Raw genomic sequence first — 12500 nt, 5'->3', positions numbered from 1 at the left:
TGCCGTATACTCGCTTCGCCCGTGAATTAACAGTATCTCATTGTTTCTATGTTCTGGCAAGCAGACTATGTTTTGCTACACTTGTTAGCCCTGTTGGCTACTATGTTGGTGTTGATTATCAATTACATAAACTAAAGAGGTGAATAAACACTAAACAAAAAGGCTAGTTGTAGCTTCGCGCTCCAGTATCTGTTCGAACATGGACTTGGCTTCCCTTTCCAATAATCAGACTAAATATATCAAACACACTATTTTATCTTAACCTTTTATTAATAATAGGGTAAATATAACAAGAGCCATGATTGTATTGCATATTCCAACTTTGAAAATAAATAACAAAGAGGTTTAAAATATAAAACATTGGCCCTTTACTATGTTTGAACAAGTAACTTTTGGCAAAGCACCACCTATCAGTGTTTTTCTGAATTACGGGGTGGGAGGAGACTTATGATATGTGCTTTGACGACAGAAGGAGCAAAACGGGTATTTTTTTTATTATTAAGATATGTAACTTCATTATTAGAGGTTTCCGCCAGTAGTATGTGGGATTAGAAATATTGTATTTACAAAGATCTATTTAATTATGGGAGTTTCTAATTAATATGGCACCATTCTATAATGGAACCGGAAGAAGTCAGAAAAGTATTCTTTGCCTATGAGTTCATCCATAAAGTCCAAGAAATTCTGATTTCTTTATCCTGTATTACTCTCCCACCTGCCTCTTCCTGTTTGGCATTCTCTGTAGACTGATCGACAAGGGCAATGACCATTTAGCCCACGGACAACCTTTGGGGTAAGGAAAACCCCTTCCTTCCCCTAGCGAAGGGAGTTTAGCTCTTTTGACCCTTTGCATCAACTGTGGCCTTCCTTGGGGTTTTTAGGTTCTCCCACTAAGGAATGGCTGCTGGAGGTGTTTAATGCTAGGGGCACAGCTGGAGCTCACATCTGCCTTCGCATGGGTTGGTCGGTCTTGCGCCTCCTGCGGAAACGTCCTCCACAGTTCTTCCACTTGAGGATCAGCAGGTTGATTTTTGCCGGAGTTCCAGCCGAACACACTCACCCCTTAGGCTGATCATGCGTGCTGAGTTTGCTCAACAAGTTGGGTCCTCTCAGCATGTTAGGTCCGCTCACCACGCAGGGTCCTCTCAGCACATTGACTCCGCTCACTATGCTGGGTTCCCTCAGCATGCTAAGTTCGCTTGGCATGCTACGGTTTACTCAGCTGGGTGGTTTTTGGGATTCAGGGCTAGCTAAATTATTCAGGTAAATATTATTGATATTAATTGTAGGATGAAAATTCCATAATTTGTAAGTCATACTATTTATTTCTTGTGATTACAGGTGTGGCAAGATGGCAGAAGAGCTTCTCTCCCTGAAATGGAATAACCACCAGGCCCATTTTGTGGACATCCTTACTTTCCTGCGGGAACAGGTTAGTATATTTTGTGAATAATTGTTGCTTATTTCTTTAAAATGTTTGATAGAAGGCATTGACAGTATAAAGGAAAATTGAAGCAATATAGACATTGCTTCAATTAAGGACGATATACGCCTTTACCTTTCAAGTTTTAATAATAGCCGAGCTGAGAGGTTGAGGCAATTTAACTAAGTCAAGAATCAGGCACGACTCCCTTTTTAGTTTGTATTGGTTCCGACACTAAATACAAACCCTACGCTATTTGTAGGGATTATCTTTCAGCAAAGCTGGAAGACTAGTCATAAGGACTTAGTACAGTCACTCTATACAAACCCTTGCTATTTATTGGGATATTACTTTCGGCATAGCTGAAAGAAGAGCCTTAAGACTTTTAGTGACGGATAACTACCCCAACCGGTAGTTAGCGGGAGGGGTGGGGGTAGATGGCTACCCTGCTGACTCACACACCTGGACTGAACAACCACTTTGCTTTTGGCTCGGGTATAGTCCGGACGTTGCCGCTCTCTCCTGACATTGACTTGTCATTTGACGTGAAATATTTTTGGGTAAAATTCTTTATACTGAAATTCTTTTTCTTTTATATACAGGTATTGCTCGACTTACGACCGAGATATGTCGAACTAGAAAAGTGAAGTTTCCGTAGATTTATTTTGATACGTTATGATTCGGCAATCATCTGGATCATATTTTGTCAATATTTTCTTACTGTCTATCATTATTCCATTTTCTTGTTTCATAGGATATCTTATGCTCTATAAATGCATTATTGTATTCTATTCATCAATTTTGGAAGCATTTTACAATCGAGTACTGAAAATTTTGTTTACCTTTGGTTATGATCAGCTGATCTGAAAGTGCCGCTACCTACCATATCAAAATATGGCGTACATACGTATGGCATATTTTTTTATCATTTCTTAACTTATTAGAAATATCTTCATGATGGATATTACATCAACGCCAATATGTTACAGGAAATCAGTTTCCATACAGTTCGTCTAATCATTAGGTATAATGCGAAATCGTTGTAGCTCTTTCTGTGTGTGTGTGTGCTCGCTCTCGCAATCGCATACGGGTAGTTCATTTTTAAAGCTTCATACAGTATTGTAGTTCAATATTAAGCCTTTATATTTCATTAGACATTACTGTGTTTAATTGTGGTTTATTAAAGAACGTTTATATTTTATTTTTTAATTTCTTGAGCATATCAATAATTAACAAATACTTTTAATTTACTTTCGGTTGGCATCAGCTGATCTCAAGGTCACGCTGCAGTATTACTATTATAAGTACATATATATAGTGCGAATAACACTGATTTATATAATTTTCTTGACATTCGAAATTTCTTCATAATGCATATTACCTCGGCGCCAATATGTTATAGGGTATCACATTTTCCATACAGTTCGTTTATAGACCTTATTATTAGTTATAAAAGGAATACTCTCCCTCTCTCTCTCTCTCTCTCTCTCTCTCTCTCTCTCTCTCTCTCTCTCTCTCTCTCTCTGTATTTTGTTTTTAATTCAGTTGTATCTTCATATTTTTTTTGAAAATTATTAAAAAATTCTATATATCATTATTCGATGTTTCGATTATGGGAATAGTAACGCATCGGAAGGAAATCACTTGATTTGCCTCTCGCCTTCCGCCAGAAATATGACGTCATCAGACTTTTTTTCTTAAATTTACGGTAAGTTGTACTAATCTTATAACAGACCACTAAAACACTTGATATCGTTACGGGGTGTTTCGATGATGGGAATGCTGTAATAAGATTACTCTGTAACAATGAAAGGAAATCATTCGGTTTGTCAGCGCGCTTCCGCCAGATACATGACGTCACAAGTCACGTGACGTACAGTAATCTCTACGAAGAATGACTTGCAAAATATGTAAATTCATTTTCTTTGTTTCTCGCAAGAAATTAAAAGAAAATACTAACTTAACAAACAAAAGTATTTTATTTCTATAATGTAAAAGGAAATATATTATTTTCAAGAAAATATTTGCCCTAATAGTATATTTTCTTTAGATAAACATCGGTCCATTATCAGAGATTAAAAAAGTAGCGTACACTCAAATTTACGCTACGTAGTACTCGTGACAACCGATACAGACCCTCAAAATACTTTGTATCGTTATTTAATATTTCGATAATGGAAATACTAATATTAATTGTTAGCCTATTGGAAGGAAATCACTGTATTGCCCAGAAGCTTTCCGCCGGTGATGTGACGTCACCAGACAATATGAACTCGACAGATATTAAAACTTTTCTTAATGTATTTTTAACTGAAAATAAATACTGAATATTAATAATAAAAGAAAATAATAATTTACCAAGATAAATCAGTTTATATGTATACAAGAAAACAGATTATTTTCAAGGAAATATTCGTCCTATTTCCGATAAACTTGTGACGTCATCACCCTGAAAAAAAATGGTCGTAAAGTCGAATAGTCGTATGTCGCATAGGTCGTAAGTCGAGCAATACCTGTATTGTTTGTATGCTCTTGTCTTGGACCTGAGGGCTTCTCTTGTGGTATCTTTATGTCCTCCATGGAGATGGACCCGCATCACCTGTGTCCGTCCTGTAGAGGTCGGCGATGTGATTGGGACAACGCTTGTCCTGAATGCCTGAAGGGGTCTGCCTCCCAGTGGGAGAGGTTCGGGCATAGACGCAAAAGTAATTCCAAGAAAGATTTTTCGCATCGGGGTCTTCCTCGAAGTTGAAATCTTGGACTTATTTTTTGACCCCCCGATCTCTTCCCGAAGCTTCTAAATGGTCTTTTTCTCTTGGGGAATGATCGGGTAGTAGCACGGACCTCTTAACCCTAGGTCAACCTCGGGTATTGACGGACAGTACTCTTTACCCTGGAGAAACTGTTCTGCCCTTCCCCCCGGGGAGCACTTGCTCTTTCTCTGACTTGTTTTAGGTTTGGCTGGTTCCCCGCCTAGTCAGGCTTTGCTTGAGCTCCTCTAACTGGGTGCTGAGAGGAAGCGAACTCCTACTTCCTCGGAGGTGGATCCTTCTCCGTCAAATGTAACCCTGACGACGTCGGAGTTGTTGTAGCTCTTTTTGCCTTGCTGACTCCTGCTGACACTGAAGACTGCACTCCCCCTCCCGTTGCTGAGCTCTGACTTCTATGGGGATGGAGCATTGTCTGAGGTGAGTCTCTCCTTTGGGCGGTTACCTCTCATTTTTTCGTGAGAACCCCCAAAGATCCTGTGTTCCTGAGACCTTCCAGAGACCAACATGTGTTGGCTCTGACTGTGAGGCCAGGTCGCCTCTCTGGAGGAACCTCTTAGACGTTCCCATTCGGGGTTTCGTCAGGCAGTTTATAACTCCTCGCCCCCTGGATGTTCTCTCCCCCTCTGGTAGGGAGACGTCTTTTCGCATGCTGAGCCTTCAGGCTCCCGCCAGACGTCAGCTCTTAGTCATCCATCAGCTATGCGTGACTCGTCAGCTGTTCGTTACTTGTCAGCTGCGCGTAAATCAGCAGTTACTCGTTACCGAGAGACCCTCACTCTTGATAAGACGACCAACGGTCTCGCTACCATCAGATGCGTGAGTGTCATTCGTCATATCATCGAGTCTCTCCTAGGGTTCATAGGTCACCACCTTCTAGGCATTCGCCAGCTAGACATTTGCCATCGCTGCACTTGCCATCTCGCAGCTCGTCAGCTCCTCGTTCGTCCTCCCATTGGTCGTGTAGACTGACTGCTCCACCTGTTCCCCTGCAGGCTTACAAGGGCCTATCGCTAAGGTATCATCTCTCGCCAGAAAATTAGTTCGCTCAGTATGAGTGTCACATTTACAATTCCCGACGTGTTATGCATTGGACACAGGATGGACGAAAGAGGGAAGCAACGAGAAAGTCTTCCACCCTGAAGGAGCAGTGCCCGGCAAAGGCCCCAGTGCTCAGACCGGTGCCGGACATACCAGGTAGCAAAGTTATTACTTCCTTTCAGGTTTCCAGACCTAAGGCCTCTGGCCTCCCGAAGGATCCTCCGGCTAGCACTTCAAGTGGGAGGGAACCTGCCTGGCTTGATGCACTGGTTAACGCAGTGTGACAGTTGGTCACAGGAATTCTTCCCTGCACGCCATCTTAACGAGAGACTGCCTTGTCGAAGTCATCGTGCTTCAAAAGGAAATGTTGAAGCATTTTGACCGGCAAGAGGGCTCTCAAACTTGGGGAAATTGCTCCCCCAGTTTGAATTCTCTCTCTCTCTCTCTCTCTCTCTCTCTCTCTCTCTCTCTCTCTCTCTCTCTCTCTCTCTCTCTCTCTCTCTCTCTCTCTCTCTCTCTCTCTCTCTCTCTCTCTCTCTCTCTCTCTCTCTCTCTCTCTCTCTCTCTCTCTCTCTCCTCTCTCCCTCCCTCCCTCCCTCCCTCCCTCCCTCCCTCCCTCCCTCCCTCCCTCCCTCCCTCCCTCCCTCCCTCCCTCCCTCCCTCCCTCCCTCCCCGAGTTTCGTAAACTTTATTTCGTGTTGATGTCCCAACTCTATGAGAAAAATGTCCCTCATTATATATGTACATGAATATAATTTACATTATATATATATATATATATATATATATATATATATATTTATACATTGTGTATATACTGTATGTATACTATATATATATGTATATGTATATATAAAGATATATATATATATATATATATATATATATATATATATATATATATATTATATATATATATTTATATATATATATGTATATGTATATATAAAGATATATATATATATATATATATATATATATATTCAAATAAGCCATATATATATTCATACATTAATGTCGGGATTCTCTTAACGACCTCGGGATCAGAGCCCCAGGCGAAATCACACAAAGACAAGAGCTTGGCTCCGGCCGGGAATCGAACCCTGGTCGGCAAGCTTGTATAGACAGTGACTAAGCCACTTGGCCACGAAGAAAGATAAAAGTCAATGACAATTCCTCTGTACTTATACCTGTCGAATTCAGGTATTTTGTACTTAGAATTGAAATCAACCCCTCTTCACCATCGTAGCCAATTGGTAGTTTGTTACTTGGCATTCAATTAATGATAAATTTTGCACATTTTTACGTGTTTTTCATATTCAAATAAGCCATATATATTTTCATACATTAATGTCTGGATTCTCTTAACGACCTCGGGATCAGAGCCCCAGGCGAAATCACACAAAGACAAGAGCTTGGCTCCGGCCGGGAATCGAACCCTGGTCGGCAAGCTTGTATAGACAGTGACTAAGCCACTTGGCCATGAAGAAAGATAAAAGTCAATGACAATTCCTCTGTACTTATACCTGTCGAATTCAGGTATTTTGTACTTAGAATTGAAATCAACCCATCTTCACCATCGTAGCCAATTGGTAGTTTGTTACTTGGCATTCAATTAATGATAAATTTTGCACATTTTTACGTGTTTTTCATATTCAAATAAGCCATATATATATTTATACATTAATGTCTGGATTCTCTTAACGACCTCGGGATCAGAGCCCCAGGCGAAATCACACAAAGACAAGAGCTTGGCTCCGGCCGGGAATCGAACCCTGGTCGGTAAGCTTGTATAGACAGTGACTAAGCCACTTGGCCATGAAGAAAGATAAAAGTCAATGACAATTCCTCTGTACTTATACCTGTCGAATTCAGGTATTTTGTACTTAGAATTGAAATCAACCCCTCTTCACCATCGTAGCCAATTGGTAGTTTGTTACTTGGCATTCAATTAATGATAAATTTTGCACATTTTTACGTGTTTTTCATATTCAAATAAGCCATATATATTTTCATACATTAATGTCTGGATTCTCTTAACGACCTCAGGATTAGAGCCCCAGGCGAAATCACACAAAGACAAGAGCTTGGCTCCGGCCGGGAATCGAACCCTGGTCGGCAAGCTTGTATAGACAGTGACTAAGCCACTTGGCCACGAAGAAAGATAAGTCAATGACAATTCCTCTGTACTTATACCTGTTGAATTCAGGTATTTTGTACTTAGAATTGAAATCAACCCATCTTCACCATCGCAGCCAATTGGTAGTTTGTTACTTGGCATTCAATTAATGATAAATTTTGCACATTTTCACGTGTTTTTCATATTCAAATAAGCCACATATATTTTCATACATTAATGTCTGGATTCTCTTAACGACCTCGGGATCAGAGCCCCAGGCGAAATCACACAAAGACAAGAGCTTGGCTCCGGCCGGGAATCGAACCCTGGTCGGCAAGCTTGTATAGACAGTGACTAAGCCACTTGGCCACGAAGAAAGATAAAAGTCAATGACAATTCCTCTGTACTTATACCTGTCGAATTCAGGTATTTTGTACTTAGAATTGAAATCAACCCATTTTTACGTGTTTTTCATATTCAAATAAGCCATATATATTTTCATACATTAATGTCTGGATTCTCTTAACGACCTCAGGATCAGAGCCCCAGGCGAAATCACACAAAGACAAGAGCTTGGCTCCGGCCGGGAATCGAACCCTGGTCGGCAAGCTTGTATAGACAGTGACTAAGCCACTTGGCCACGAAGAAAGATAAGTCAATGACAATTCCTCTGTACTTATACCTGTTGAATTCAGGTATTTTGTACTTAGAATTGAAATCAACCCATCTTCACCATCGCAGCCAATTGGTAGTTTGTTACTTGGCATTCAATTAATGATAAATTTTGCACATTTTCACGTGTTTTTCATATTCAAATAAGCCATATATATTTTCATACATTAATGTCTGGATTCTCTTAACGACCTCGGGATCAGAGCCCCAGGCGAAATCACACAAAGACAAGAGCTTGGCTCCGGCCGGGAATCGAACCCTGGTCGGCAAGCTTGTATAGACAGTGACTAAGCCACTTGGCCACGAAGAAAGATAAAAGTCAATGACAATTCCTCTGTACTTATACCTGTCGAATTCAGGTATTTTGTACTTAGAATTGAAATCAACCCATCTTCACCATCGTAGCCAATTGGTAGTTTGTTACTTGGCATTCAATTAATGATAAATTTTGCAAATTTTTACGTGTTTTTCATATTCAAATAAGCCATATATATTTTCATACATTAATGTCTGGATTCTCTTAACGACCTCGGGATCAGAGCCCCAGGCGAAATCACACAAAGACAAGAGCTTGGCTCCGGCCGGGAATCGAACCCTGGTCGGCAAGCTTGTATAGACAGTGACTAAGCCACTTGGCCATGAAGAAAGATAAAAGTCAATGACAATTCCTCTGTACTTATACCTGTCGAATTCAGGTATTTTGTACTTAGAATTGAAATCAACCCATCTTCACCATCGTAGCCAATTGGTAGTTTGTTACTTGGCATTCAATTAATGATAAATTTTGCACATTTTTACGTGTTTTTCATATTCAAATAAGCCATATATATTTTCATACATTAATGTCTGGATTCTCTTAACGACCTCGGGATCAGAGCCCCAGGCGAAATCACACAAAGACAAGAGCTTGGCTCCGGCCGGGAATCGAACCCTGGTCGGTAAGCTTGTATAGACAGTGACTAAGCCACTTGGCCATGAAGAAAGATAAAAGTCAATGACAATTCCTCTGTACTTATACCTGTCGAATTCAGGTATTTTGTACTTAGAATTGAAATCAACCCCTCTTCACCATCGTAGCCAATTGGTAGTTTGTTACTTGGCATTCAATTAATGATAAATTTTGCACATTTTTACGTGTTTTTCATATTCAAATAAGCCATATATATTTTCATACATTAATGTCTGGATTCTCTTAACGACCTCAGGATTAGAGCCCCAGGCGAAATCACACAAAGACAAGAGCTTGGCTCCGGCCGGGAATCGAACCCTGGTCGGCAAGCTTGTATAGACAGTGACTAAGCCACTTGGCCACGAAGAAAGATAAGTCAATGACAATTCCTCTGTACTTATACCTGTTGAATTCAGGTATTTTGTACTTAGAATTGAAATCAACCCATCTTCACCATCGCAGCCAATTGGTAGTTTGTTACTTGGCATTCAATTAATGATAAATTTTGCACATTTTCACGTGTTTTTCATATTCAAATAAGCCACATATATTTTCATACATTAATGTCTGGATTCTCTTAACGACCTCGGGATCAGAGCCCCAGGCGAAATCACACAAAGACAAGAGCTTGGCTCCGGCCGGGAATCGAACCCTGGTCGGCAAGCTTGTATAGACAGTGACTAAGCCACTTGGCCACGAAGAAAGATAAAAGTCAATGACAATTCCTCTGTACTTATACCTGTCGAATTCAGGTATTTTGTACTTAGAATTGAAATCAACCCATTTTTACGTGTTTTTCATATTCAAATAAGCCATATATATTTTCATACATTAATGTCTGGATTCTCTTAACGACCTCAGGATCAGAGCCCCAGGCGAAATCACACAAAGACAAGAGCTTGGCTCCGGCCGGGAATCGAACCCTGGTCGGCAAGCTTGTATAGACAGTGACTAAGCCACTTGGCCACGAAGAAAGATAAGTCAATGACAATTCCTCTGTACTTATACCTGTTGAATTCAGGTATTTTGTACTTAGAATTGAAATCAACCCATCTTCACCATCGCAGCCAATTGGTAGTTTGTTACTTGGCATTCAATTAATGATAAATTTTGCACATTTTCACGTGTTTTTCATATTCAAATAAGCCATATATATTTTCATACATTAATGTCTGGATTCTCTTAACGACCTCGGGATCAGAGCCCCAGGCGAAATCACACAAAGACAAGAGCTTGGCTCCGGCCGGGAATCGAACCCTGGTCGGCAAGCTTGTATAGACAGTGACTAAGCCACTTGGCCACGAAGAAAGATAAAAGTCAATGACAATTCCTCTGTACTTATACCTGTCGAATTCAGGTATTTTGTACTTAGAATTGAAATCAACCCATCTTCACCATCGTAGCCAATTGGTAGTTTGTTACTTGGCATTCAATTAATGATAAATTTTGCACATTTTTACGTGTTTTTCATATTCAAATAAGCCATATATATTTTCATACATTAATGTCTGGATTCTCTTAACGACCTCGGGATCAGAGCCCCAGGCGAAATCACACAAAGACAAGAGCTTGGCTCCGGCCGGGAATCGAACCCTGGTCGGCAAGCTTGTATAGACAGTGACTAAGCCACTTGGCCATGAAGAAAGATAAAAGTCAATGACAATTCCTCTGTACTTATACCTGTCGAATTCAGGTATTTTGTACTTAGAATTGAAATCAACCCATCTTCACCATCGTAGCCAATTGGTAGTTTGTTACTTGGCATTCAATTAATGATAAATTTTGCACATTTTTACGTGTTTTTCATATTCAAATAAGCCATATATATTTTCATACATTAATGTCTGGATTCTCTTAACGACCTCGGGATCAGAGCCCCAGGCGAAATCACACAAAGACAAGAGCTTGGCTCCGGCCGGGAATCGAACCCTGGTCGGTAAGCTTGTATAGACAGTGACTAAGCCACTTGGCCATGAAGAAAGATAAAAGTCAATGACAATTCCTCTGTACTTATACCTGTCGAATTCAGGTATTTTGTACTTAGAATTGAAATCAACCCCTCTTCACCATCGTAGCCAATTGGTAGTTTGTTACTTGGCATTCAATTAATGATAAATTTTGCACATTTTTACGTGTTTTTCATATTCAAATAAGCCATATATATTTTCATACATTAATGTCTGGATTCTCTTAACGACCTCAGGATTAGAGCCCCAGGCGAAATCACACAAAGACAAGAGCTTGGCTCCGGCCGGGAATCGAACCCTGGTCGGCAAGCTTGTATAGACAGTGACTAAGCCACTTGGCCACGAAGAAAGATAAGTCAATGACAATTCCTCTGTACTTATACCTGTTGAATTCAGGTATTTTGTACTTAGAATTGAAATCAACCCATCTTCACCATCGCAGCCAATTGGTAGTTTGTTACTTGGCATTCAATTAATGATAAATTTTGCACATTTTCACGTGTTTTTCATATTCAAATAAGCCACATATATTTTCATACATTAATGTCTGGATTCTCTTAACGACCTCGGGATCAGAGCCCCAGGCGAAATCACACAAAGACAAGAGCTTGGCTCCGGCCGGGAATCGAACCCTGGTCGGCAAGCTTGTATAGACAGTGACTAAGCCACTTGGCCACGAAGAAAGATAAAAGTCAATGACAATTCCTCTGTACTTATACCTGTCGAATTCAGGTATTTTGTACTTAGAATTGAAATCAACCCATTTTTACGTGTTTTTCATATTCAAATAAGCCATATATATTTTCATACATTAATGTCTGGATTCTCTTAACGACCTCAGGATCAGAGCCCCAGGCGAAATCACACAAAGACAAGAGCTTGGCTCCGGCCGGGAATCGAACCCTGGTCGGCAAGCTTGTATAGACAGTGACTAAGCCACTTGGCCACGAAGAAAGATAAGTCAATGACAATTCCTCTGTACTTATACCTGTTGAATTCAGGTATTTTGTACTTAGAATTGAAATCAACCCATCTTCACCATCGCAGCCAATTGGTAGTTTGTTACTTGGCATTCAATTAATGATAAATTTTGCACATTTTCACGTGTTTTTCATATTCAAATAAGCCATATATATTTTCATACATTAATGTCTGGATTCTCTTAACGACCTCGGGATCAGAGCCCCAGGCGAAATCACACAAAGACAAGAGCTTGGCTCCGGCCGGGAATCGAACCCTGGTCGGCAAGCTTGTATAGACAGTGACTAAGCCACTTGGCCACGAAGAAAGATAAAAGTCAATGACAATTCCTCTGTACTTATACCTGTCGAATTCAGGTATTTTGTACTTAGAATTGAAATCAACCCATCTTCACCATCGTAGCCAATTGGTAGTTTGTTACTTGGCATTCAATTAATGATAAATTTTGCACATTTTTACGTGTTTTTCATATTCAAATAAGCCATATATATTTTCATACATTAATGTCTGGATTCGAATCGAACCCTGGTCGGCAAGATCTTGTCTTTGTGTGATTTCGCCTGGGGCTCTGATCCCGAGG

At 40.2% G+C, this 12500-nt stretch overlaps 1 protein-coding gene across 2 annotated transcripts in view; it reads left to right on the top strand.

Annotated features, from left to right (window-relative positions):
- Positions 1-12500, top strand: part of LOC137643952 (protein tramtrack, beta isoform-like) — an 82860-nt gene that overhangs the window by 48344 nt on the left and 22016 nt on the right. For both annotated transcript variants that reach the window (XM_068376741.1, XM_068376740.1), the window contains exon 2: positions 1342-1432. In XM_068376741.1, the coding sequence (XP_068232842.1) occupies positions 1342-1432 (91 nt within the window). The remainder of the gene's footprint in view (positions 1-1341; positions 1433-12500) is intronic.

This window comes from Palaemon carinicauda, chromosome 7, assembly GCF_036898095.1.
Source record: "Palaemon carinicauda isolate YSFRI2023 chromosome 7, ASM3689809v2, whole genome shotgun sequence".
In the NCBI taxonomy this organism is placed as follows: domain Eukaryota; kingdom Metazoa; phylum Arthropoda; class Malacostraca; order Decapoda; family Palaemonidae; genus Palaemon; species Palaemon carinicauda.
Note: the sequence above shows the minus strand (reverse complement) of the source record. Positions and strands in the feature narration are given on the sequence as shown.